Consider the following 27562-nt stretch of genomic DNA (forward strand, 5'->3'; position numbering starts at 1 on the left):
GTATACTTAGTAGTGAGACTCTGAGGAAGCTGAAGGATGAATCATCATGTTATGTGTTTACCCTAGTGAATAAACACAACTATTATTTCCTGTTAAACTGTGTTGAGTTGCATGCCTATTCGTTGAGTGCCTAACCTAGAGTTGCAACAATTGGTGTCGAAGTGGGATTTGGGCAGCTCAATGAAAGGAAAGAATGACAACGCTTAGGAAGCTAGATGAACTTAGCTGTAAACAGTTAAAAGAGGAGCTCCGAGCCAGGGAGCTGAGGATCTTCTGTGCAAAAGAAAAAATGAGAGCCAGTCTTTGGCAGGCTCTTGATGATGAAGGGGAGGATCCGGAAATATACCTGTTTGAGGTAGAACCAGATATTGGTGAGGTGCTGAAAACCATGCAGAACTGGTTAAGTGAACTTTGTACCTTCCAGGATTCGATGAATCATTCTATGGACAAACTGATACGTAACGTGCAAGGCCAGATCAATCCTATAAGAGAGAGGAGTCTAACATCATTCAACAACAATGAACCGTTACTCATTCAAGACTGTGGCTGTACTGATAGTTACAAAGAATGCGTCAATCTTAACAAGAAGAACAAAGATGAACAGAAAGAGACAGTCGAAGCAATAGAAGAAGTCTGCTACGCGACTGAAACTTTTGCTGTACCAGCTTTGAGTGCAACAATGACCTGGACGGAGCAGGAAAACTTTGAGCCTGCGTTAGAGCCTGTCATTTTGGACCTTAAGGACCCCTGTCGATCTGCCAGTACCTACGTGGGGAACTTGAATTTTGATTGTTGCATTCAGGTGGTAAGCAACAACTGTACATGCGGTGCTTCACGAAGGGAGTGCAAATGTCAAGAAACCCATCAACAGGGTATGAAACCAGTGGACTTCGATACTTCTGCTTTCACCAACGAGAGAGGCTCTGAAGGTGGTCAGAAGAACCCTGCAGCTGATGGACTTTTGCACCTGAAACGTTGTAAAGGTGCCTTACAGACAATTCTCCATGAGACGGCTGAGGCTGACAGTTTGTTAAACAGCGTGGCTTCATGTGGGTCTACAGCTCTTTCACAAGTCATCATTAGAAAGGGCCTGATGAAGCGCAGTTCTGAATCAACTGCATTAACAACAACAAGAGCTGTCACTACCACTCGATGTGTCAGGTGGCTGACGCCAGCGACAACCGTTAGGATGGAGAGGCCACGTTTGCGACATCGTGTCGAAAGAAACTTGGTCAACTGGAGAAGGAGAAAACGGCACCCGCAGAGAGCAGTGTGGATCGCTTTGTGGGGAGCACGCTCCATGCAATCTGTGACTCCCACTGATCAACCGTGAACATATTTCTTTTCGGGACGAAAAGACTAAGGTGGGGGTAGTGTTGTAACCCTGCCTTGCACCAGTGCTTGAGGTGCGCACTAGCGCACTAGTGAACGTAAACAGGAAGAGACTAGAACGGGGAGAATATTAACAGCTAGTGCATCAGGGATTGTGGAGAGTCTGAATGTTTGGGAAACTAAGAAGAAGCCAGCTTTTGGTGCTGCCTGAAGGTTGTAGTAGGGACCTGGAGCGAAGCGGGAAAGGCTGTCGTTGGTCCACATTCGGGTTAAGTAGCAAAGGCAGAGGCGTAACTAGGGATTTGGGGGCCCGGGGGGATTGACCTCTTTGGGGGCCCCTTGCATTTTGACATTCGACATATGACATGGGATAATATACGCAAAAATATATAAGCCCCAAATCAAATTGGTTCAGTATATCAGTAAACTTAACAAAAAGTAATCATCAAGACTCTTTTAATGAATAATACCGTTGTTTATTAGTTAAATAATGCACAAGTGACAAATCTAAATTGATATCGCTTCACGTCGTGCATTCTGTGCAGCAAAGACATCTATAACATCAACTACATCGATACTTTCTAGTATTTGTGACTTGACTGACATTAAAACCATGATAAGCCTTTCTTGCGTCATTGTGCTCCTGAGATACTTTTTGATGAGCTTGAGCTTTGAGAATGATCTCTCACATGACTTAATGTCGTAATGGAAGTGGCCTGAGTTAGCAGTATTCGGAGGAGGTTGCAAAGTCTGAGCACACGTAATTCCCATATGAAGCCTGTTTCCTCAATATGTCTATTGGTGATTGTATTACTGTTTGTTGATGAAAAGTGCTCGTGCATCAATGACATCATTGAAAAAGCGATTTTCCATTTATTTCATCATACAAACAGGAAAAAAAGCACAGTTTGTCACAAGCGTGTCTTCTAACAGGTGTCTTGGTTCAAGAAGAAACCCAAAGGTATCCATTTTCTTTCCAGCCTTTGGAATCTGCCCTTCATCTCCATATGAAATCTGTCCAGCACTTCTGTCACAACACGTTTGAAATGCAGTTGTATTGACAGTCCAACATTAGAACTCAACTTCCCATCAAGTCTTTTCTTTCATATGGTTGTTTTGATTACAGGGAATCCATAGTATTCACTACCTTCTTTTGCTTTTTCGATGGATTGGGTTTTTGTCAGTTTCTCATCATTTTGCAGAAAGCATGAAAGGGTACTAATTTCTTTAGCAGATTCACGTATATGCAGTCCAGACTTTTGTAGTTTCTTCCGAACTATATTAATTGGGCACAGGAGCTTTGACCAGAATTCCAGATAGGCAAAAAATTCTTAATTTTCCACTGCATGAAGAAGATTCTGTGCTAATATTTTTTGGCATTACGTCATTGTTGGTTGTTTATGTTTTGTGCGAAAGCAAAAGGATTCAGGGTATACAAAAGTGGGAAAGATCCATATCTCGTTATGCTCGAGTATAGAAATACTCCGATAAGTGGACTGCCGTATTCACTATCACAACTGCTGACGAGTAGAAGACTCAGGGAATCATTCCAACTGATCACAAACTATTTAAACCATTGGTAGCTGAAAATGTAGAGACATTACTCAACGAACGACAGATGAAAAGCTAAGTGAAATACGATGCAAAAGCAAGACTACCTAAAGATTATTCTGTCGGAGAGTTCGTCTAGGTCAAACATGGCAGAAAGCAGTTGGCATAAAAAAACATTCAGCAGCCAGATCTTACATCATAAAGACAAACGATGGAAAAACATACAGAAGAACTCAACGCTTTTTCAATAAGAGTTTCGATGAAGACATCTCTGGGTACTATGATACCGATGAAGACAATGAACTGCAAACTGTTGCAACAAATGAAACAGACAGTTATAGACCAACGTCTAGAGAACTTGTTCAGTCAAGACAACCAGAAGTGGACGAATTGTTAAAGTTCCTAGTAGACAGTGCCGGTCGCAGTGGGCGCCGCGCTTTCATAGGCCCCGCGCTAATTCCAAGTGTACATTATTAAATTAAAAAATTATAATGTATATAAAATAACAGGGTTTTCGCGACCTCCTGATTTTTCAGGGCCTCCATGAAATCTCATGAAAAGGCAAAATATACGATAAAGTCCTGAACTTTTTTTGAATTTATTCAAATCTCCTGAAGAATAGACGAAATTGACGTTTTGGGGTGCCTATAAATAAAAAGTGGCATTGCGAGCTTTCATTTGATAAAAATTCATTGCAAAGACGAAAGTAGGCCTATTTTCTAATTAAAAAAAAATAATTTTGACATTATGCTTATCCCTACCCAGACTAGGCCCCGCGCGATCCGTTTCGCATAGGGCCCCGCAAATGCTAGGGCCGGCCCTGCTAGTAGATATCACTATTAAGAACTTTAAAAGGAAGGGTGTGATAATAACTTCAATAGGAAGGATGTATTAATATTATATGATGTTACGTCATTATTTTTTGTTTATGTTTTGCGCGAAAGCAAAAGGACTAGATCATTACATGTAAATAAAAAGAGAGAGTTTCCATTGGATTGAGGGAAGATGAATAAAGGGGTAATAACTCGAGTGTGAAGTTTAATTCTGAAATTATAGACGCCAAACCCGAAAAATGGACACTTTTAGCATTGTTAAGAATAACTTTTAGTTATACTCGATTCTGTAAATTTTGCTTCAAGGTTAATTAGTGTCCCATAGCCATATAATACTAGCAATTTAGATCTATTATTAGTAAACGTAACTAGATACCCGGAATTCGCTGTATATCATGCAGTTTTATTCGTGGATACAAAGTTTGAAATGGGAGCCTTCGATAATCTATAAAAACTGATCTCTGCAGCAAAAATATTTTTAAAATATCTAGGTTTAGTCTTTGTGATAAATTTAATCCATAAATGTTGATTTAAAAAAGACACCCGTTGACACTATTTGTCAATCAAATATATTAATTTATGTATTTACAAATAAATTTCGGACACCCATTTGGGCCCCCCCCCTAGGTGGGGGCCCGGGGGGATTTTAAAATTCTCCCCCCCATCCCCCCCCTTAGTTACGCCACTGAGCAAAGGACTGGTATATACTTAGTAGTGAGACTCTGAGGAAGCTGAAGGATGAATCATCATGACAATCATGTTATGTGTTTACCCTAGTGAATAGTCACAACTATTATTTCCTGTTAAACTGTGTTGAGTTGCATGCCTATTCGTTGAGTGCCTAACCTAGAGTTACAACAATAAGTTAAAATGGTTTAATTTAATAATTTACATCTAGAATTCGCATCGCGCGGGGCCTTTGAAAGTGCGGGGCCCACTGCGGCCGCATAGGCTCGAGTCCCTATTTTTTTTTTTTTTAGGCTACATTTGATTCGCCATTTTCTCTTATTTAAAAAAATTGGGACCTACTTCTGATGCTGCCTTTAAGTGTGTTATATGTTTTGTAGCGTTTATAAAAACAAACTCCAGAGATTTTTAGTTTATTCCCCCCCCCCCCCCCAAACAGATGGTATTGACGAGCCTGGCTAGTCAGATTTTTCTAATTTGAAGATTTCTAGCGCAGCTACGGTAATTACACTAGATCTATATATAGAACTATATTCTGGTAGTCTATATAATTATAATAGATCTGATCAAGGGTTTAGATATAGATCTATATCTAGATCTAGAGCACATGCAGGGCCTAGTAGAGGTGGTCTATGCTCATGTCTATATATAATAGCCAAATATATAGTCTATGGTCTAAGTCTAGCCTAGTCTAGGTTAAATTTATCTTATCTTATATAATACAGACGTTACTTCAAAACGAAGATGATTACGTCCTACGCGTCATGCATTTAGTCATGCATATTAACCAATGACTTGAGATTTAGATCTAGATCTATAAATAGTATTTTGTTGGTGTATTTCATGTCAGTTACTAAAAATATGAATCTAATAATATATTAATATTAGATCTAATTATTTTCATATAGACTATCTTTATCTATAACTGAGTCAATATAAATATTAATATAGGATATAGATAGATCTAGAGTTCAAGATAAGATATTCAAAGATATTCAATCGATGATTGAATCGATTCCAAGCTACAGGCTACAGGACTACAGCTCAAGACTAGAGTATATTATAGAGTTCTACTACACTATCTAGAATCTAGTATAATATAGGCCTACGTAATTTAAAACTTTAGGGGGTATAATTAAGTAATAGACCTTGCTTCTAGTCAATCTAGTATGATGTAAATCAGATTAGAGTTAACTTAATTAGAGTTGAATTCTGAAGTAAAATTTGAAACATGTAAAAGAAAACATTCTATTTCTATATATACAGTATAAGTTACTACATTATCTCATTATAGTATATACTTTATACCTTATACCGTTCTTAAGTTAATGTATTATACTAAATTATAGTGACTATAGATCTACACTCTCTCTCTCTATAAAAAATATAGGCCTATATTATACTCTATAGTCTGAGTATAGACTTTAGTATAGAATACTATAACTATAATATACTATATAGACTATAGGGTTATATAGGCTAAAAAATTAATAAGTATAATTTTACAAATTAAGTATAAATTTAAAGGCTTACCGCTGCCTCAGCCACCTGAATGACAAAAGCGTTTTTTAAAAAAAATCATATATATGTATAATTATATATATATATTCATCATAATTGTTCTCATCTTATCTTATCTTATATAATACATGTAACATTCTCATCTTAGTGTGAATGTGAAATGGTGCGATTGCGTGTTGAAAGAAGAGAGAGAAGGACCGAAATGGAGGAATATGAACAAGAAAGTGTTTTGAGTGTTAATAAAGATTAAAGTATTTATAAACTGTGATTTGTCGTTTACATGTCTAAAGAGTCTCATCCAATATAAAGACGTAACAATATGCATTACATCACATGTAGATGTCAGAGTTAGAAAAAAAATAGATCTAACTTAATTAGATATCTTCTTCTTTTTTGAAGTAATGTCTGTATTATATAAGATAAGATAGATTGAGCTAGTCTGGTTAGGGTAATATTTATGTTATATTTATAGTTTCATCTTCTCCATTGACTCTATCAATATGTTAATAACATTTAATTTATTATCTACGTATGGACCATTTTTCATTATCCTATTAACATTCATCAAAAAGATTTTCAAAAAGTGCTAATAGTAATGATATAACTATAACTATAAATAATACAGTAAAAAAAAAAGGAAAGTTCCCCTTTCAGACCTTGTGGTCTATAGGGCAAACGATGTAAAGTTCATCTTATTCTGTGGCCTACAGTTAACGAGTGTGTCATGTGGCCAGCACAACAACCAACCGTCTTAACTTTTCCCCAACTAACGTCATGTACCCATTAGATTTGGGTAGACTCGAAGGCGCCTGAAGATCCTGAAATAAAAAATCCCAGTCTTCACCAGGATTTGAACCCCGGACACCAGTTTGGTAGCCAATTGCTTTACCGCTCAGCCACCGCGCCTCCAAATAATACAGTATACAATGAAAAAAACAACTGATTTAAACAAATTTGTAAATTTCATTATTGTTATCTTTTTGTTTACTTTCCCCAGCAAGCCAACTTGTGACAACAGTGACCAATAGAGAATGGAAGTATCTCATTGTAAGTTTTTTTCTCATATATAAAATATAATATGTTTATAATACTGGGCTCATTATTTCTAATCAAAGAAGTCATTTATGCCACCGTTGTTGTAACTCTCTAAGGCAGGCACTCAACGAAAGACAGGTCGGCAACAGTAAACGATGTATTTATTTAGTATAACTAGTATAAGCATCAACAAATAGTAATAGTTACTAGTTAGACTTGGACGTCTTCTATAAAGTCACAGGGAGTAATATGTCTTAAGTTCTAAGAGTCCTACTTCATACCAGAACACAGAACAGACCACCGACACACTTCCCAGTGTCGCTCCAGGTCTCCCACACAGTTTCCTAGTATCACACAGGACAGCACTCAGCACCAGACTGTTCAAACTCCCATGACATCACAACAGTCCTTCTTCCTGTCTCTATATGTCTTTCACTAGCCGTGTTCAGTAGTGCTCAGATGCGCACCATTAGTGTAGCAGGGTTACAACAATATGTTTATAATACTGGGCTCATTATTACTAATCAAAGAAGTCATTTATGTCACCCAGCTATGTATCATTAATGGTCAGTGTAGTTGCATTACCTTCAACATATTTATTTAAATGATAATAAATGTGAAAACATTGTAGGGAGAAAGACTTTTGTCTCATTTATAAAAAAAATTCTCAAACATTATACTTTCACATCAAGGCACATATAATTTTAAATTTTAAAGTTTCAAACTAGAGAGTGGCAGGGGGATATTTTCACTTGGATGAGATTTGGCGGGGGTGGGGTTAAAAGACCTTTCAAATAAGAAAATTTATTATTTTTTTTATATCTTCTAGGATCACTAACTTCTTTTTTGTTTTTTGGAGTTTTCTAGGACAAGCAGAAATCTGTAAGTATCTACAAATATATTGTTTTATTTTGTATTCTAGTGTCAGCATGTCCAAATTTCAAAGAAGACAATTATATTGCTGCTATGGTGTTGAGTGGAGTAGGGGATGCTTTGGGCTACAACAATGGAAGATGGGAGTTTTGTCACAGTGGACCAGAGATTTACAAAGAACTTCAACAGTTGGGTGGGTTGGAGAAAATCAATGTCAAGTGTAAGTACATTTAGAAACAAATTAAATTGTTTTTATTTTTTATATATTTTTTAAAAACATCTTTTAAAAGTTTTGTATTTAGATTTACTTTTAAGGAAATACATATAATTATGTAGAATTTATTTTGAATGTATTTTGTCATAGTACCACATTGGATAGTCAGTGATGATACTGTCATGCACCTTGCTACTGGTGAAGGTCAGTATTTCAAAGTTTTTAATATATTGTAGTACAACAGTAAAATTCCTATTTTTGATATTCAAACCCAGAAAATAAAATTTTAATTTATCCAAGGACCTTTGCTTCAACTGTGATATGTTCAGAAACCCAACTCATTTGATCATATATATGCACTTAGATTATATACATGGTAATTGCTATATAGTGAAATTCTTAAACCCTTGTACTTTTTTTTTATCCTTCACATTCAACTGTGTTTTAGTGTGGTAGATTCCTTAAGATTTAATTCCTCTGGTATAGATTTATCTATATTTAATGGGAAATTCAAACTTCAGCTAGACAAGCTCATCAAAGTGGTTTCTCAAAGTTGGTTGTACTATGCAGACATTTTATATTAAGTTTAACAATATAAATGTAATAAAAGAAAGAATTATTGAAATTGTATTTTAAAGTAATATTTTAATTACAGTTCACAAAAGCCTATAAGGCAGAATTGCTATTATGGCAAAGAATTTACAATGGGGTTGTGTGACCATCTATAGAGATTAGGCTATCATTAGATTTTGGTTGACTTAGATATGTCCTAAATTTGACTTTAGCAATTTTTTTTTACTTCTTCAAGCCCTGATAAAGTGTTCAAAATCAGAAGAAAGAGAACAGATTTTTGTAGCTTTAGCTATTGAATATAAAAAATGTATGAAAGATATGGCCAACAGAGCACCAGGTGAGTCATCAAAATGCCTTTAGATTAACTTTATTGTAAAGGTACATAATTGGTAATTTGAGCTTTGATCAGTAAACATTCTAATTGAAACAAAATAAAAAAGACAGCATTAAGCTAGTAAATATTTTTAGGCAGGGCATGTATCTCATATGATGGACGAATGTTTGCCAAAAGCATTCTTTTTTGTTGAGCTGAAAGTTGGTTGACTTAATAGAGTTACCCCATGGAAACATTTAGGCGCCAGATTGTTTTAACAGACATAGAAGAGAGCATCTGGTTGCAGGTGGCTTCAGAACAAGGCTGCTGGAGGTCTCTTATAAAGGCCGCAAGATACACATTTGAGACCAAAAAAAATCTGCTGCTGAGGACAGATATAAACAGTGAAAAGAAAATCTAAATCAACCACTGGCAGATAATGGTTATTAATAACCTGGATCTGGCAAAATATGTCACCTGTGTAGCCTTGGAAAATACTGCATTTCTCATTACTCTTCAAACTCTAAGACTAGCCTTATTATTATTCATAGTCCAATGTTAAAAGTGAAAGAATAACACACACAAAGTCTCATGTATTTTTTAAATTGAAAACCACAAAATTAAAAATGATACTGAAAATATTTGTGTAATTGTTCTAAGGAGACTAGTTTGACTGTGGACAAATGTAAACATAAAGTGTAAAGAATGGAGATTTAATCTTTAAATGCATTTTACTTTCAAAACAATGTTCTGCATTCAAACAGTTTTTAAAGTTTAAATAAAAAATTAAATTTAAAAAAAGGTACACATAAGTTTTGATTTGTACATAATAGCTCATGTTAAGAATGTTGATTTAAAATTTCTTATAACAGGTATCACCTGCATGTCTTCTGTTAGTGAGCTGAGACCCAATGTGAAATATGGATACAGAATACCTTTTAGCCCCAGGTAAATGTTACTCAAAGCAAACAGTATCAGTTGATACTCTGAATGTTAATCAAAGCAAACAGTGTCAGTCGTAGAACTTTAAAATGTTAAAAGTGGAAGCTTTTTTTGCATTGTAGTAAATTTATTTTTTGTACGCATGTTTTTAAAACTTTAAATCTTCACTTAGTAAAATTGATATTAAAAATGTCTATAATATTTTTTAACATAATTTCAATTGCATGCTCTTTTTATATAACACAAAGTCAAGTTATAGAATTAAACATTAATTTATTTTAATGAGGTCAAAATCAACGATGGTATCGTCAAATAGGAGAGAAAGAGTAAAACCAACAAAGTTTAAGCAAATGGAATTATTGTTTTTTAAACAATAAGATTGATAAGAATGACTCAAAAGAATTAAATCATGTGTAAGAGTAAATAATTTTTTTTTTATATTTTCAGAGGAGGTGGATGTGGGGCAGCCATGAGAGCAATGTGTATTGGGCTGAGATATCCAAGGTTTGGTGTACTCTTGTCTTATGTCAATAAGTTAATCTTTACAAAATCATGTTTCATGCTTCAAGAGTAAGATCAAAAACTGTAACTGCTTTCTAATGCATATCAAGAGAAAACAAGGACCATGAAATGTCCTAACCCAAACAAGTGAAGATGAAACCAGAAGACTACTTAAATATATGACGTCTTGAGCTTGTGAAGATATTAGCAAGATACTTGTTAAAGGCAAGGGATATAATCACAACCTGTACATGTAAAATTTAGAGACCAGTTATGTCAAAAGTTAACACATGAAAATAGATAAAGTAGTCGTATCCCAACCTGAATGCATGAATTTAAAAAAAAAAATTTTCATGAGACCTACCTGAAAGAATAGAAAGCTAGAGATCACATAAATGTGAACTAAAAGATGCAGAGTTTATTTTTATAAGCTAATGCAAGGGCCAGGTTGACAGAGTTGTTGGGAGCATTGCTGTCACTAGGGAATCTGATATTGTCCTCCAACTCATTCATCCTTTATGATAAACTCACTTCACGTGAGAAAAGTAAAAGTTTTTAGTTACACAGTTCCCTCATATTCAGTTAATTCAATAAGCTTTTGACTGGTTCAGCATGATAGCATGTGACAAGTGATGAGGGAGGTTAACCATAGATTAAAAACATTATCGATGTTATCAAAGTCCTATACAAAAAGGCAAATAGCTTAATAGTACTTCGTAACAACCAAGCTGTAGAAAGTTTTAGGATATCCCTAGGAGTAGGGCAAGAAGGCATTCTTCCTCCACCTCTGCTCTGTCATATTGTTAAAACTTATTTCTGGAGCATATTATGATGGAAACTCTAGAAAGATTTACTCTTAGCCTGACCATAATATGGGCGGCCTATTTCCAACCTCAGGTTTGTAGGTCATATCGACATCATTGGAGAAATTGAGGACCAGATACTAAATTTTACTTCAAAACTGGATGCTGCGAGTAGTTGGCATTTAAATCAGTGCTGAAAAAAGCAAAATGCTACCACATTTTTGTGCACATTTCCTGCATGTGCATAAAACCAACACATATGTATACCCCGCACAAATTACAAAATAAATAAAAACAAAACCATACAACCCGCGCTCACTGGTTATATGCATGAAAATATAGTAGTTTGTGTGGATGAGATAGTACGAGATGTTACATATATTAGAATTGCAAAACATTAAAAGAAGTAGACTCCTAGGGTTAAACATTCCGAGATGGAGGATCAATAAAAGAAATTAAAACCTGTTTAAGCTTGGCATCCACTGCCATGAGCAAATTGGAAACCTGGAGTTGTAACATCAGCTTCCAAGTCAAATGAAAACTATATTCTTCCTCAATGGTCTTTGTACTCTAATATGGTTTGAAAGTTGGACACTGAACCCTAAGGCTAAATAAAGAATTCAAGCCTTTGAGAATAAATGCTACAGAAAAAATGCTGGGTATCAAATACCTGGAAAAAAAGACACATGAGTATGTACTTTACAAATCAACACTCTGACTGGAAACTGAACTCCTCGATACTCTGAAGGGATGAAAGCTGAACTGCTCTGTCATATTGTTAAAATTCTTCCTTCAAGATAAAATGGAAGGAGTTCAAATAAAAGGTCATTCAAAGAAAAGCTGGCTGAACAACATAAAAAAGGGGCCGGCCTCTTTTGATATCTTAAGTACAGCTGGAAAAGTAGAGGGATTTTGTAATGCAAACTGTCACAGCATCCCTAATGACAAAAGTCAAGGGACAGATAAGATGATATATTGATTAATTCCTTCAGTATGATCTGCTTAGAAAAGAAATATTTTTAACAAAAACTTATTGCTGTTAAAATTTTTTTTTTCAATTTAACAATTGTGATCAATCTGACAGGCCAGAACAATTGGAGGATTTAATAGCCATCAGTGTTGAATCAGGTCGTATGACACACCACCATCCAACTGGCTACTTGGGAAGTTTGGCTGCAGCACTGTTCACAGCCTTTGCAGTTCAAGGTTCTGTTTTTTGTTCTGTCAGATTAGACAACCTTGTATAGTCCATGTCTTAGTGACTAGTGTAGATTATGAATATTAACTGACCTTATTTTGAACATAATTGTTTCCTTAATATACATTATGTAGTATTTCTTGCCATTATTCTTTTTAGGTAGACCTTCAAAGTCCTGGGGCAAGGGATTAATGGAAACTATTCCATTAGCCTTGAAATATATTGAGTCGACAAGCTATTGTGTTGAAGAAAGCAAAAGTGAATGGTATGTTAGTAATTCAATTATTTAAATTTTAATAAAAGGATTTCTTTGAGAATCCCTTACATCAGTATTTAAAACCAGTTGTAATATCAACTTTGTATGTATTTCTTACTGGCTTTTTAAAGTAAATTACATTTCCAAACATGAAAAAGCAAAAAGTAGCAAAAAAATAATTTGTGCTATAAAGCAATCAGTTTTAATAAAAGCTAGAGCTCCTCCATCCCTCAAAAAAGCCTTCATCTTTTATCAACGTAGAACATATCTTCATAGCTTATAATAACACAATAATTAAGATTTCTATCATCTTCTATGACCAGCTACTTTCTACTTTGTCATTTAAACAAATGTTTACACTTTTTAATTGTCCTATTTGTAAGTGGGTATTTTTTATACACCATACAATATTGCCACTGACTTTTACTTTATGTTATTTAAAAAATATTATCTCAGGAATTATTTTCAGAATGCTTGGGAAACTTATCTATCTTCCAGAAATCTCTCAGATGGTCAGACTGATCCAATATTTCCAGAACCTTATGGATTTGAAGAGCGAGATAAATTTGTAAAGCAAGTCAGTTTCTCTGGATTCGGAGGCGCAAGTGGACATGATGCCCCAATGATTGCGTAAGAGTTCAGTTTGGTATTTGTATATCTGGACCTGTGTAATTTGTATGGTAGTTTAAAGTTTAATTAGTCTTGATAGACGACCTCCTTTATGATCTGCAAGTGTTTTGTGAATATTTATTCATTAAGTATTTATAATGTTAATGAAAATATTTCATTATTTTTATCAGGTATGATGCATATCTCGCTGCAGGGAGTAGCTGGAAGGAGCTGTGTTATAGGTTGGTCTTGTATTTGATTATATTGTTATCTAATTTTTATAAACTCAATGCATCAGTGAAGAATCTTTTCTTAAGATTAATATTGTAAGCTAAATTTTAGTGGACATAAATCTTAAGCCTTTGGGGGTTATCTCCCATCTTTGAGGCTAAAGGTATATGATTGCTGTTACTTGTTTGCAAAAGAATATTGGTCAAACTTTCATTTTAGAAAATTAAATTTGAAAAAAAAAGGTGCAGCTTCACTTATTTAGTTGATATGTCGTGTTAAAATATTTTGAAGATATTTTAAAATATCACCGTAGTTATTTTAGATATTATGAATGTGGCTGTAGTTATGTTTGATGCTGTGCTACTATTGTCGGTTCATCAATGTAGGCGTGGTGGTGACATTGGGTTCAAGTTACAAATCACAGAATAATGAAATGACGCTGGGTGTAGCAGACACAATAAGTTTAATATAACACCACATGGTGAATACAATATACAATTCGACCCAGGAATGGTCAGTATTAATCCAACAGAAATATCACCAATATAACAACTTAGTAACTATTCTATAACCAACTACTTTAAACATCTAACTCTACTGCTTATATATTAAGTGACTCTATCAAGTGCTTGCTACAAGATCTCTTTGTGGACTGACTGCCTTTAATTCTCTGGTTCACCTAAGGTCAAAAGTGTTCACCTTAGTGCAACATGGGTTGTGAATAAGATTCACAATATTGAATTAACATTTACAATATAGAATTAGGGTTTCTACTCTATGACACCAACTTTGAGGTGGTGACACATTACTGACTAAGTTCAACTCTGTAACAGATCAATGTTTCATGGTGGGGACAGTGACAGTACTGGTGTCATGGCAGCCTGCTGGTATGGTGTGACATATGGCTTGAATGATGTCCCCTCTATAAACCATAAGGTGATATTTTGAATCTTTTAAATTGGTAACTTCCAAAAATTGCTAATTTTTTTAAATTCCTAACAAAATAATTTGAAAAATGTTTTACTTACTTAACTTATTCGTCTAAATAAGACAGAATGTACATATTGAACCATCATTTAGAAAATAAGACATAATATGTCTCATTACACTACTGAATGATTTTTAATTGTCCACAGAAAGTTGAATACAGAGACCGACTTGTGACAGTGGCTAGAAAATTATACACACTGGCCAAAGAGAGTAACTGATAATATAATCAAGCTTGACATATAAATAAGCACCATAATGAGTTGACAAAAAAAATTCTTTCAGCATGGGGATTTTCTTTTTTATATAAATTTTTAACTCTCTTCATCTACTTGTGTAAAAAGTTAATAGCCTTTTACAAATATTTTTATTTCTGTGATATATATTTCAATGAGATATATTTTTTTATTTATTTTGTTAGTAAATGTTATATGCTTGGAATATCAAGTATATATTCCAGTACAAATTATTTTTTTTTACTTCAGTGTCATAGATGTACAAGTTTGTTATCACAATATATTGCAATGGAAGGTTGCTATGTATTTGCTTCGTTTGTTGTTTTTAAATTGAAATAAAATGTATAAGGAAAAAAAAAACAATTTGAGATTAAAGATATCAAAAGAAATTTTTTATTAATTTAGTAACATATCGAATCCACAAAGGGACATATCGATCACGGCCTTGAAATGTGGATTCATCTACTGGCTGGGATGAAGCAAACAGACGAACATGTTCCTAAAAATAAAATACATAAAAATCAAATAAATATGAATATTCATTTTGACATTTTATAAATGTGAATCAAATACAAAAAATTATTGGTTTAAATATTTCTTAAATATTTCTATTGTAAGTTTACCTCTCGTAACTGTTCTTGTAAATGTTTATTTTCTGTAACCAATGCAACTTGACATTCTAAATCTCTGTAAACAGACCTAAAACCTGTAAAGAAAAACTAAATAATTATATAATCACTCTATGCTATGTCTTTTAACACCATTACATTAAGTGCTCAATTGTTCACCCTACTGTTAATAATGGACCTTTCAACACCATTACATGAAGTGTTCAATTGTTCACCCTACTGTTAATGGAAATTTCAACACCATTACATGAAGTGCTCAATAGTTCACCCTACTGTTAATAATGGAACTTTCAACACCATAAGTGTTCAATTGTTCACCCTACTGTTAATGGAACTTTCAACACCATTATATGAAGTGCTCAATTGTTCACCCTACTGTTAATAATGGAACTTTCAACACCATAAGTGTTCAATTGTTCACCCTACTGTTAATGGAACTTTCAACACCATTACATGAAGTGCTCAATTGTTCACCCTACTGTTAATAATGGAACTTTCAACACCGTAAGTGTTCAATTGTTCACCCTACTGTTAATAATGGACCTTTCAACACCATTACATGAAGTGCTCAGTTGTTCACCCTACTGTTAATAATGGACCTTTCAACACCATTACATGAAGTGCTCAATTGTTAGCCTTATTGTTAATACTTGAAAAATAAACTTCTGACAAATACATTTGGTGTTTTTTTTTCTTTGTTCACATACAATGAAGCTTCTGACTAATTATTGATATATCTGCAGTTCAAGCCCTTAAATGAAATCTGAACAAGTTAAAGAGCTAGTATTGTCTCTTATTTAAAAATTAAGCAGCATGCAATCTATGGGCTCCATTGTATTGAATAAAAATTTATATATTGTTCAGAAAACATAACTAGATCCATAAGTTAGGGATGCAGTTGAAATGTGTTGTTTGGTCATATCTATTAGCAGATAATAAAAGTAAATTTAAACATAATGGTATATGAAAAGACTGATCAAATGTTGCATTTTGGGCAAACATTTCCATTTTTATGATATTCAATAAGTATCACCTCAACTAATGCAAATGCTAGTTTAAAAGTTGAAGAAGATTGATCAAATGTGACATTTTGGGCAAACATTTCCATTTTTATGATATTCAATATGTATATATTCAATATGTATCACCTCAACTAATGCAAATTTTAGTTAAAAAGTTGAACTTTGTGCTTAAATCATTCTTAAAATGTGGTGATTTAAATAGTGTTATCTTGTGCATTCACATTTGTAGCCAGATTCTTCCAGTCTGCAGCTTTTTGCAGCTGAGTTCAAGGCCCTTGCAGTCCACTCTATGGAAAAATAGCATTATGTCCTTATCTGTAGGCTATACTTAGTTTTTTCAAGGTTTCAGTTTGGGCATATAAAAAGGAAATAATCCACAGTTTCATACAAAAATATAAGTCCTTAATAAAGTTATTGTATTTTTTTTAGTATTTTTTATGAGACTATTACTCTGTTGCAATGCTGTTGTTCAGTGAATAATAGCCAGTTCATACAATCCAACACAGTATAGTATCCATCTTACCAAAGTTTGGTGATCCAACAAGTGTCAGTGTAGGGAGTGGCTGACTGGGTAAATAGTACCAGAGACCTTTACCGTGAAAAGTCCACCTGTCTCTGACATACTCCATCAGGTGAATTCGCCTGGTCTGATTTCTCTCCTTCACTCTTTTGTAAAACTCGTGCGCAAGATAAATATAAGAATAAGGAATTGCCCCTGCAATGCCTTTAGCACCCAAAAATCCATTGGCCTAGAATAAACAAAAAATGATCAGAAATATTATCATTATTATTTCATGATTAGAACAAAGTATAAATAAAGATTTTTCTATCCTGCTTAAGTATTTTAAATGGAAAGATACATTGTGGCCACATTAAATAAAGAATACACATTTAACTATGTTTCATTTACAATAAGCATATACATTTTTTACTTGCCTGAGGTGAAGCCATTAGAATACTAAATTTTCCAAGTGATTGGTCCAAAATAACAGACATGTAATGGTCAGTCAAGTTAAAGTAGCCAGATGCCAGGAGGATGTTATCATTGGGCTCAGAGGACCTGAATAACCCCAAGGTTGCCATCTCATCGTGAGTCACTCCAAAAGGGCCCATCTGAACCAAAGGGTACACGACAGTATCTGTCTCAACATTCTTCCTGTTATCACCTGTTAGCCTTGTGTTCTCAGCACTTATGCTGCTGTTATTTCCAATACTGCTAAAATCTTCCATTTTCAAGCAATCATTGATTTTTAACCTGGCTGCTACTTTAAACCCCAGACCACCATCAGTTTCTGTCATCATAAAAATTAGAAGCTTTTCAATATGAATAAAAAAAAATAGAAGTCATATTCTATGAGTATGTAGGTAAATTACTAGGCTAGAGATGCCTAACCTTATTTGGCCAGACAACCTATTTCAGATGTGTATAACACAGGGCACTTAGAGCTCAATGGAATTGAGCCTTTGCAGCTTTATTACACACTGTTGACATCAGTTTCAAGGGATAGCACCCTGTCTCAGGCTGGATATGGCCCTTAGATTATAGTTAGGGTATTACTGTACTAGGCTGTTGAACTAAATAGTTGGAATCCTGACTGAGGTTAGTAATATTTAAGATTTCACTTAAGTTGAGTTGTGCTTTGTATGTGCTTTAAAGTAGCAAGGACATCTCTTTATGATGACCTTTAGCTGTGAATATCTACCAAAAGGATAGGACCAGAAAGCACTGTGCATGCTATGATAGTACAGAAATCAAATAACTCAATGAGTTCAAAATGTTAGAATTATAAATGAACACAATTTAAAAATCAAACAGCTAAACATTCAGCAGAGAATGATAAATAAGTGAGTCATTGGAAACCTCAATGGAGATCACTGTGCCACTAGCATGTCTCAAAACAGAAATAACTATAGATACTCCAGACTTCTTTTCTCTTTACAGACTTTCTCTGGGCTTAGAGCAAACTTTAGATAAATCATACTTTTAAATACATTATGTATATTGTGTGTTGTCTATAGTTTTGAGTTATTCCCCAAGGCAAGGGAGATAATATTGTAATGTGTAAATAAAGAAATCTTATTCTGGCTTCTTCTAAACTAAAGCTGCATAAATCTCACCTTTATATGGATGGCAGTTCCATCCTGGAGACAGGTTCAGTGTGTTATCAGGTGAAAGGTCTAGAGAGAAGGACATGATGGTCTTAACCAAGTCATTGAAGAAATTGGCCAGCTCTGGGCAGTCGTTGAATAAAATATAACGATCTTGTCTGTTGGTGAAGTAGTCATTACTCAAATTGGCCCTTAAACAAAAGAACAAACACAAATTAATTATCAAGTATAAATGCAATATAATAAATCTAAGTAGCATTGCGGAACAAGAATTAAAAAAATTCAAAATTGTCCTTACATTTTGCACAAGTACATTAAAAATGTTTTCTTTTAGAATCAAGATGTGAAAAAAGAAAGTCTAAAATAAATTTAAAAAAAAAACATTTCAAAATGAAGATTTAATAACTGATAAACTTGATCAGGTTGCCTGATCATGTAGTATGAACATCAGACTGTCATCACAATGGACCCAAGTTTAAACCCTGCCGTCTGCCATTCCCTCCCGTCTTTCAGAAGCTCTGGGCTTGGACATAACACAATTTTCATTTCTGAAAAAAATGTCCAACACATATAAATCAAAATCAAATCTATGACCCCATTTTATTTAAGCAAAGTGATTTGGTTTTACAGTATTCAACTTAAAGTATATGTTTATCAGAGTTTCAAACACACTATGTTTATATGTACCAATGAAAGCTATCAAAACAAATATATACTAACATAAATATCATGACATTAATAAAACCTGTTCAATCACTCTGAGAACGAAAAAGGCACATGCTCTATTATTACCTACCCACTAATGATGAAGCTGTCGTCAAATAAATAGACCTTAATGTGCGTTAGACCCACTGTTTCATTAAAGCGCTCGGGGAGAATTTTTTTTAACAAGCCTCTCAAGTCTGGCGAGTGGTACAGTGAGACCTTGACATTGCTGTGCTCTGCCATAAGAGGGCGTAGCATGGAACGAGAATTAACCTTGCCTCTTGAGCCTCTGGTGTAATCGAGTAACACATTGACCTCAAACTTTGAGTTTCCTGCATGAACTGCATTCAGACATGCTTCTCTCATACTTGAAACCTATTTTCAAAAGTCAAATTCAATTTTTGTAAAATTCTTCTCTCACAAACTATATTCAATATTTATTATTTTTTTTTAAAGTCTTAGCTCTTTTATAACTTAAATAAATTGTATGAAAACAATACAAAGACATTGCTTAAGGTTTCAAGACAGAACATTTAAAATATGCAGGAAAAAAAAAAAAGCAAAAGGATTTTTTTTTTTGAAAGATGCTTTGATGGTGAATGAAAAAAAAAGGTGAAAAAGGAAGTTGACTTAAATTATTTGTTTTACCCTCATAACTTGAATAGCATATTTTACAGACTTTGCATAATTCCAGACATCATTTTAAATTTGTGCTCTTTCAAACATAACCCTTTTTAAGATTATATATATTTTTCCTTAGAATTTTATAATTGGCTGAGACATTATCAAAGCTAGTTATGCATAAAAATTTTGGATGCTATGAAAGATTTAAAAAAATGGATGAGATGCTAAAACTCACCAAATCCTTTTCTAGAGCTCCTGTGCCAAGGTACAATGATGCATATGTGATTCTATGTTTGGCTCTTCTTGTCTTTAACTAAGTAATACAAATGAAATGACAGTTGATGAACAAAGTTTAATACAAATTAAATCTTGAAAATGGTGTATTGGTATAAAAAAATGGTTTCATATTTAATTTAAAAAGAGTTTGCTTTCAGAAGGCCAAAAGTAGCTGGTATGCACATACTTTTATCAAAATATGGTGAAATCAGATTTCAATATAACTTTTAGTTTTTGAGACCTTAACATACAAATGAACACAAACCATACAAAACTAATAGTGACTTTTCCCTTTCAAGGACCTCTATAAATACACCATAGAAGTCACATTTATTATGATTGAGATTTAAAAACAAATACACAATTTAACATTGTAAATCCTATCTAAATAAACAACAGCTTACTTTCAAAACTTCATAGAACTGAGCAGGCTCAGTGATTACTTGGACTTGTTCTCCATGTATATGAAATTGAGGCCCATGTTGTGATAACCAACTAAATTTGTCCAGTTTCTCCCCTGGCCCAGCCAAATGATGTCCATCAACATTATATTTATTCCCTGTGTTTGGCAATGGATTGTAGGTTGGTGGCTTGGTACAAAAACTTCTAAAGTAAAAAAAACAACAAAAAAAAACCCTCAGAAATTGATGTAAAAAAAAATAACATTCTACAATTTAATGCTTGTAAATAAATGATATTTAAAAATGTTTAAAGTGTTACATTAAAACTTAAACCCACTGGTGAGTGAAGTCTCCAGCTCCAGATTATTTCTTGACCCCAAAGTCTTTCCCATGTTTGACAAGGCAGGTGGGTGGAATATCCTGCCCTAAACCACCACATGTATTGTTTTGTAAATCTGAAATTTGAACCCTGCCCGCTGCCCTTCCCTGTTGTCCTGTTGGAGGTTTGGGCTAGGGTATAGATTAAATTATCTTCAAATCTGAAGGAACATTCAAAATGTGTACAAAAAGAATTTTTATTCAATTATTGCTGTTCAAAATTTAGAATCTAGATTGCTTAATGTTCTTCGATGTTAAGTTTTACCAGCTAAATTTAAAAAATATCCTAACAAGTTACCAGAACTGAAATAGAAAATATAGATCTATAGACTAGATCTAGTAGAGATCCTAAATGATCATTATGATGGTTAGTGTAGTTATGTGACAAAAATGTAAAAAAAAAAAAAAAAAAAAAAAAAATATAATTTGATATTAGATTAGTACTTTTTCTGAGCTTTCCAACAATATATAGATTGTTGGTATAGGTCCAATGAATAAAAAGACACCACACACCACATTATATGAAAATTGAAGACCATATATCTAAATAAAGCTTATGGTATGATATTTTTTTTTCTAATATTTATTTATCTTACATTTATTACAAATTTTTAGCTAACTCAATAAGACATTGTTATTTTTAATTTTTTAAATAAAACTTTTTTTATTTTTATATTTTATTAATAGTATATTATTAATTGATTTGTTCTGAGCTTTCCAATAATGAATAATATGTAGATGTAGATTATAAGCTAAACAGTTTAAATACTATCTCACTAATTTTTATTGCACATCTAAAAACAAGACACCAAAATAAAACTTAAGATGTGCTAAATAAAATATATATTTTTAATTTTTAACATTTCTATTTTATTTTACTTTGGCTCAAATCTGTTATTTTTGTGATATATTTAAAAAGTGCTGATGTACCACATATCATTAATCATACCCAAGATTGTTAAATGGCGAAGAAAAATAGTTAATTAGCTAATTAGTTAAAAGCAATATTGAAACTGCAAAGTAAAAGTTGACAACAACTGGGGTTAGCTTACATTTCTTTTTTCAGTCCCTTAACCCTGCCACTGAATAATACAGGGCCTGCACTGTAGAAATAGTGACATATCAACCTGTCAATAACATTTCCAGATGCTGTGGCTGAGCGGTAAAGCGCTTAACTTCCGAACTGGGGGTCCCAGGTTTGAATCCTGGTAAAGACTGGGATATTTAATTTCAGGATCTTTGGGCGCCTCTGAGTCCACCCAGCTCTAATGGGTACCTGACATTAGTCGGGGAAAAGTAAAGGTGGTTGGTCATTGTGCTGGTCACATGACACCCTTGTTAACCACAGGCTGTTCTGTCTCCTGTTAGTCACCTCCTCTGACGTCCTCATTTGATTAGCCTGCCTCCTACTGCGAGAGACACCAATGGCCCATGTCACCCTTTCAGTCATATCTGAGGCACTTAAGGAATCTAGATTGGCTACAGTTCTGTTCTTTAGGGAACAGATTCTAGAGGACATCATTACATGCCAATCACCTCTTCAGAATCCATGTTATGTAGCCTAGCAGATTCTGTCTGAGTGGTCATCAGATCAGACACATTCATACAAAGATACCTTTTATACTGCCCATAGTGTGCGATAGAAGATAGACTAGCTTTTATCAAGTTTTCTACTTCCTTATCTTGAGGGCAGAGCAAAAGAACCTCTAGTATGGGGTCATGGCTTTTACCAAAGAAGTCTAGGTTCCTTGTATAAATGCTGAAGCGATCATTCTGGCATTGATTTACTTGGGCTAGAATTTCTTTAATGACTGTGATAGCCCCAAAATGAGAAATAGCTTGCGCACCAGGCGCTTTGAACAATTTTTTCATCCAAGGGCTAGTCACCATACCCATATCAAAAAGTTGCTTCTTCCCAGTTTCACTATTGAGGTCACTGTGCAAACAACTTATCAGCGATCCAGCGGAATGGGTTTCTCCTTTCTGTCTACAGTGCCAACTGACAGCCTTTTGAAATATTATCAAATGGGTGCCGGTGGCATTAAATTCATTCAAGGATTTGCTCCATAATGCACTTAATCTAATACAGGAAGCATGATTTACATATGCCTGGTCTGGCATAATGTTGGAAATATTTTTGATGATTTGATTATAGCAATTAGAAAAAGCTATTTTATGAAAATTAGAATAAACATATGCTAAGTTTTTAAATTAAGTGTTTTTCATAGTCCTCTGCCCTCCCATCACTCAACTGATCTAAAGCTAAAACAAAAGTATCAGTTGAAGTGGTGAGATGTACTGAGTTGACAAGTACACCCTCTTGGGTTATGGCATCAAACCCAAGAGTTAGGTGTGGTGTTTTCATGGTAAGCCTTGATATTATGTTTTAATGTAGATCTAGATCAAGTAATTATTATTACATTGAAGAAGTCTAGATTTAGAAAAAAAAGAAATATTACATTTATATATCTAATATAATGAGCAATTTATATATAAATATATATAAAAATATAGAATCTGGTATCACTATTACAAGTGATATTAGAAGTAATTTAATTGTATATAAATAATATATATATATATATATATATATATATATATATATATATATATATATATATCATCTACTAAACATACAGAAAAATAATAATTAGTGTCAATAGACAATGTTTAAGTTGTTAATTACCATCATTTATAAATAGTGATGGGCAAAAGTTAACTAAAAAGTTGCTAACTTTTAGTTTAACTAAAAAAAATTAGTTAAGGCCAAAGTTTAATTTAAAAAAAAAAGTTTAGTTAAAATCCTAGTTTAATTATATTATTTTTTTTTAGTTACAAACTAAAAAGTTTAATTACAAATTTTACAAACTTTTTTAACATACATACCAATAAATATTTAGATCTATGTAATTTGGAGAATATATATAATGAATAATAGAGAGGAGAATAAACTAGAGGGTGCACAGGTCACTAGAAAGCCTTTTGACCTTTACCCGGTCGCTATTCCCGCTAATTCAAGGTAGACTATTTGAAAGGCGAGAAAAATAAACGTGTTCATTATATTTCTAGCAAATTTCGCTTCTTGATAAATCCTGATTAATTCCTTGCTTCCATCGATCTACATTTTGCTGCTTTTTATTAAACACCAGTGTGTTCCTGTATTAAAGAAATGTCTACTCTTTTTATTTTAAAACTTTTTACTAGATTATTACTAGAGTGTCTAGAGTTACAGTTACAGTCTAGTGGCGTCTAATCTATTAGTATTAGTCTATTAGTATTACTACTATTAGATCTATAGTCATAATAGTCTATATTTCATTATTTTAGTCTCTTAGTCTTAAGCAGAGTCTTAGTCGACTTTGTCTTAGATCTAGATGTAAATTTAAAATTATAAGTCAATAATATTTAATAAATCTATTAATTGAAATCTATATTACTTTACTTTATTAGACTAGATCTATTAGTTTAGAGATTCTACTATTCTAGAATTAGAGTCTAGATTAGATCTAGATATATTTAGATTACTTATTATACTATATAATAAGACCTAAGATGCATAGATGATAGATCTATCTATAATGACTATAATGGATGGCTGCCTGGTCGTGAGGTTTGCGCGCTGGACTGTCGTTCGGATTTATCGATGGTCGAGGGTTCAAATCCTGCCCGCTCCCATCCCCCGTCGTCCTGCGGGAGGTTTGGACTAGGAAGTAAACTATCTTCAACTCTGAAGGAACATCCGAAACATGTAAAACATTTTATAAACATTTTTACATTTTACTAATAATAGTCGTCACTATACTAGATCTAATACTAAATCTAGACTACATCTACTTCTATTATAATTATACTTACTTATATCTACTATCTAGATTTATTAGATCTACTATTATCTACTAGAGTATATAGATCTAGATCTAAATACCCATATCTAGTTATAATCATAATAATAATAATCTAAAATCTCTAGATCTAGAGTTACTAAGATATCTACTAGACTCTATCTAGATTTTAGATCTAGTAGTAGTAGTAGTAACTAGTATTTCTTTGATTATTTTTAGATTAAAATATTAATTATTTGATCTAGGTCTAGTAGCTAGATCTAATTCTAGATCCAGATTATATTTCTGATCATTTCGTTTGTGGAAGATATTAGATCCAGAATATTCTAGAATCTAGAGTTAGTTAGAGTCAACATGCAGTTTTATCATTACTTCTAAAGGTAACTTATATTAGAACTTGGACAATGACTTCTAATTTCTTTCTATAGTAGTATCATTCTAGTGATTCTATTAAGATCTACATCTATCCCATAAAGACATTTAAATCTTTTTTCATGTGCACAAATAAATGTTTATTACATTTTGCTAAAGAGATTGGTTGTGCTTTATATTTTTCATGTTTGGCTGTTTGTCCTTAAAAAAGGTCAAAATAGTTAGTAAAAGTTTAACTAAAGTTTCTTAGTTTAGTTTAACTAATTTTTTCAATTTGTGATTAACTAAAAGTTTAATTACTTTTTTTTAGTTCAAACTTAGTTTTAGTTTAACTAAAAAAAAATTAGTTTAGTTCCCATCACTATTTATAAAACAACTTATACAGGTCAATTTAGATACTATTTAAAGCAAATTTAGATGCAGACCAAGATAGAGATTTAGCTTGATTTTCATTCCTCATTTAAAAAAAGCTGACAAAAAGAATAGGAAAGGCTTCTGTAGCAATGGCAAAACTCTACATGTGTGTCTGGGAAAATACCAAATTGACTACAGCAACCAAAATCCTAGTCAATAATGCATGTGTTCTGAGCACACTTCTTTATATGGCAGTGAGAGCTGGGCTACTTACATCCACTTAAACTGCATGTGATGCATAATGTGCATCTCCTGGGGGGATCATTTTGAAACAGGCCAATATGCACAGCATCTATGTTCTTCTGACAGAGAAGACTACGCTAGCTCAGACATGTCCTTGTGATAATCTTAAAGGATTCCTAAGCTTTTGAATGATACCACATGGTCAACAAATGAAAGTCATGTTTATTTAGAAAATTTACAATAAAGTCATAGGTAAGAATGATTTTGCATTATAAAAACTATAATTTTTAAGCAAGCTTGGTATTTTTTTTATTGTATTTAGACCTAGATTTAAATGCTTAAAGTTTGTTATTTCATTTGTAAATTAAATTATTAAATGTCCTCCAAAATTTAAAAAAAACTTATCCTAACATGCTGTTATCAGTTAGAAATGATGCCAAATTAGGCTATTTTTCAAAATGAGTAAGTGGAAAAATTATAACTACCATAACAATCTATGACTATAGTATTAAAATCAATAGTTTCTATAATTTAAAAAAAAATTTCTATATTCTATACTTAAGTACACAAAATATAAAAGGAAATCAGCTTATTTAAGGCAAGTTTAGGCCCATCCTGATGATGTTCAAATGAAGTCACTCCATGATGCAGCAACTTGTGGCGCTAGAGTAGACATTAGCAATTCTCATTGATATTAATAATATGAAGTATAAATGATTAATGCATTGTTTAATGGCTTAAAATCTTTGATCAACCTAGTGGAGAGAATGCTATCAAGGTGTTATTTCACATTATATTTATAAATATTATAAAACTGAGGAAGTTTCTTCCAAACTTCATTCTAGAAAAAGGATCAAAGTCAATTTACAAACACTGGTCACTGAAAGTAAACAGTTGAGTTGGATTAGGCTTAGCTGTGACTGTGAATAAATGTTATTGTTAGCTGCGTGTGAGATAAAACAATCAAATTAAAAATCATATAATAGGGTAGATGTGTTCCAATTTCAAGCTTCTATCTATTAGTATTATGGTTATAAACTATTATAAAGTTATGAATATGATGATAGACGTCTAGTGTACACTACAGTAAAGACGAAATTCAAATTCACTGAAATTGTGAAAGCCGGCAAAGGCGGCAAAGCCGCCACAAACTGACAGTGTGAGTGAGTGGCAGTGACAAAGGCCAAGGCCCAAACGCAATAAATCGAAGTTTGATTTGATTTGATTTTAGGCACATCGGCACAATTTAGGCCATGTCGGAGTGCCTGCAGTCCCTTAAGGACTACTCTCTCTCTAAACTACCATAAGTTATTCAAGTCCAGATCGATCTTAATATTATAATAAAAAGTATGCCTATGATTTTTTATTAAATCCACCTGTTTCTTTTTATAATATTGCGTTTAGCGAGTAACCTTGCTATAGATCTCAATCTTAGATTTGATCTACCACTTGAAATAGCAGTAGCCATTTTTTTTAAAGAGTGCACTCCCTTACTTAGATGAATAAAAATAATTTCGGTTTTACATGAAAATTTATTTTCTTTAAAAAAATATTAATATATTTATACATATTTGGGATCTAGATCTAGCTCTATATCTGGATTCTAGACGTAGATAAAAATAACATTCTTTTAAAAATGCCCAATACAGTCACAACCAATATTGCATTTTTTTTAATGTAACATGATCTATATGACTATGAGTATACTGTCACCTAGCTAATCAAAATGATAATAATTTAAATTTAATAGGGGACCTACTATATAGTAATTTATGTTCAATATATAATGATATTAGTTTTTATTGATGAACAATATATAATGATATTAGATCTATAAATCTACATTGATTGTTTATTGGCATTCTAATCCAGCCTATAGCCTACTACTTATAGCCCTTGCTCCTGTTTTTTT

At 33.1% G+C, this 27562-nt stretch overlaps 2 protein-coding genes across 6 annotated transcripts; one reads left to right on the forward strand and one right to left on the reverse strand.

Annotated features, from left to right (window-relative positions):
* LOC106056268 (ADP-ribosylhydrolase ARH1-like) lies at positions 1–16001 on the forward strand. Of its 4 annotated transcripts, none has more exons than XM_056019465.1 (13): positions 1–53; positions 6922–6971; positions 7882–8052; positions 8197–8250; positions 8855–8956; positions 9805–9880; positions 10322–10378; positions 12263–12384; positions 12536–12641; positions 13089–13262; positions 13433–13483; positions 14306–14408; positions 14609–16001. In XM_056019465.1, exons 2-13 carry the CDS (start codon positions 6956–6958, stop codon positions 14678–14680), a joined length of 1104 nt encoding a protein of 367 aa, XP_055875440.1. In that variant the 5' UTR covers positions 1–53; positions 6922–6955; the 3' UTR covers positions 14681–16001. The 4 variants fall into 4 exon arrangements, with proteins under 4 accessions (XP_055875440.1, XP_055875438.1, XP_055875439.1 ...); XM_056019463.1 differs by lacking the exon at positions 1–53 and adding an exon at positions 5005–5028; XM_056019464.1 differs by lacking the exon at positions 1–53 and adding an exon at positions 5184–5248.
* LOC106056267 (CDP-diacylglycerol--glycerol-3-phosphate 3-phosphatidyltransferase, mitochondrial-like) lies at positions 15066–27158 on the reverse strand. 2 transcript variants are annotated; one of them, XM_056019461.1, is made up of 10 exons: positions 27027–27116; positions 25682–25831; positions 20465–20666; positions 20020–20097; positions 19252–19535; positions 18465–18646; positions 17283–17638; positions 16870–17095; positions 15319–15401; positions 15066–15194 (listed from the first exon to the last, which is right to left on the reverse strand). In XM_056019461.1, the coding sequence occupies exons 2-10, from the start codon at positions 25714–25716 to the stop codon at positions 15075–15077; spliced, it is 1566 nt and encodes a 521-aa protein (XP_055875436.1). In that variant the 5' UTR covers positions 25717–25831; positions 27027–27116; the 3' UTR covers positions 15066–15074. The 2 variants fall into 2 exon arrangements, with proteins under 2 accessions (XP_055875436.1, XP_013068369.2); XM_013212915.2 differs by lacking the exon at positions 25682–25831 and having other exon boundaries at positions 27027–27158.
* Positions 27159–27562: the final 404 nt, after the last annotated feature.

The sequence above is a fragment of the Biomphalaria glabrata genome, chromosome 2 (assembly GCF_947242115.1).
Source record: "Biomphalaria glabrata chromosome 2, xgBioGlab47.1, whole genome shotgun sequence".
Lineage (NCBI taxonomy): Eukaryota > Metazoa > Mollusca > Gastropoda > Planorbidae > Biomphalaria > Biomphalaria glabrata.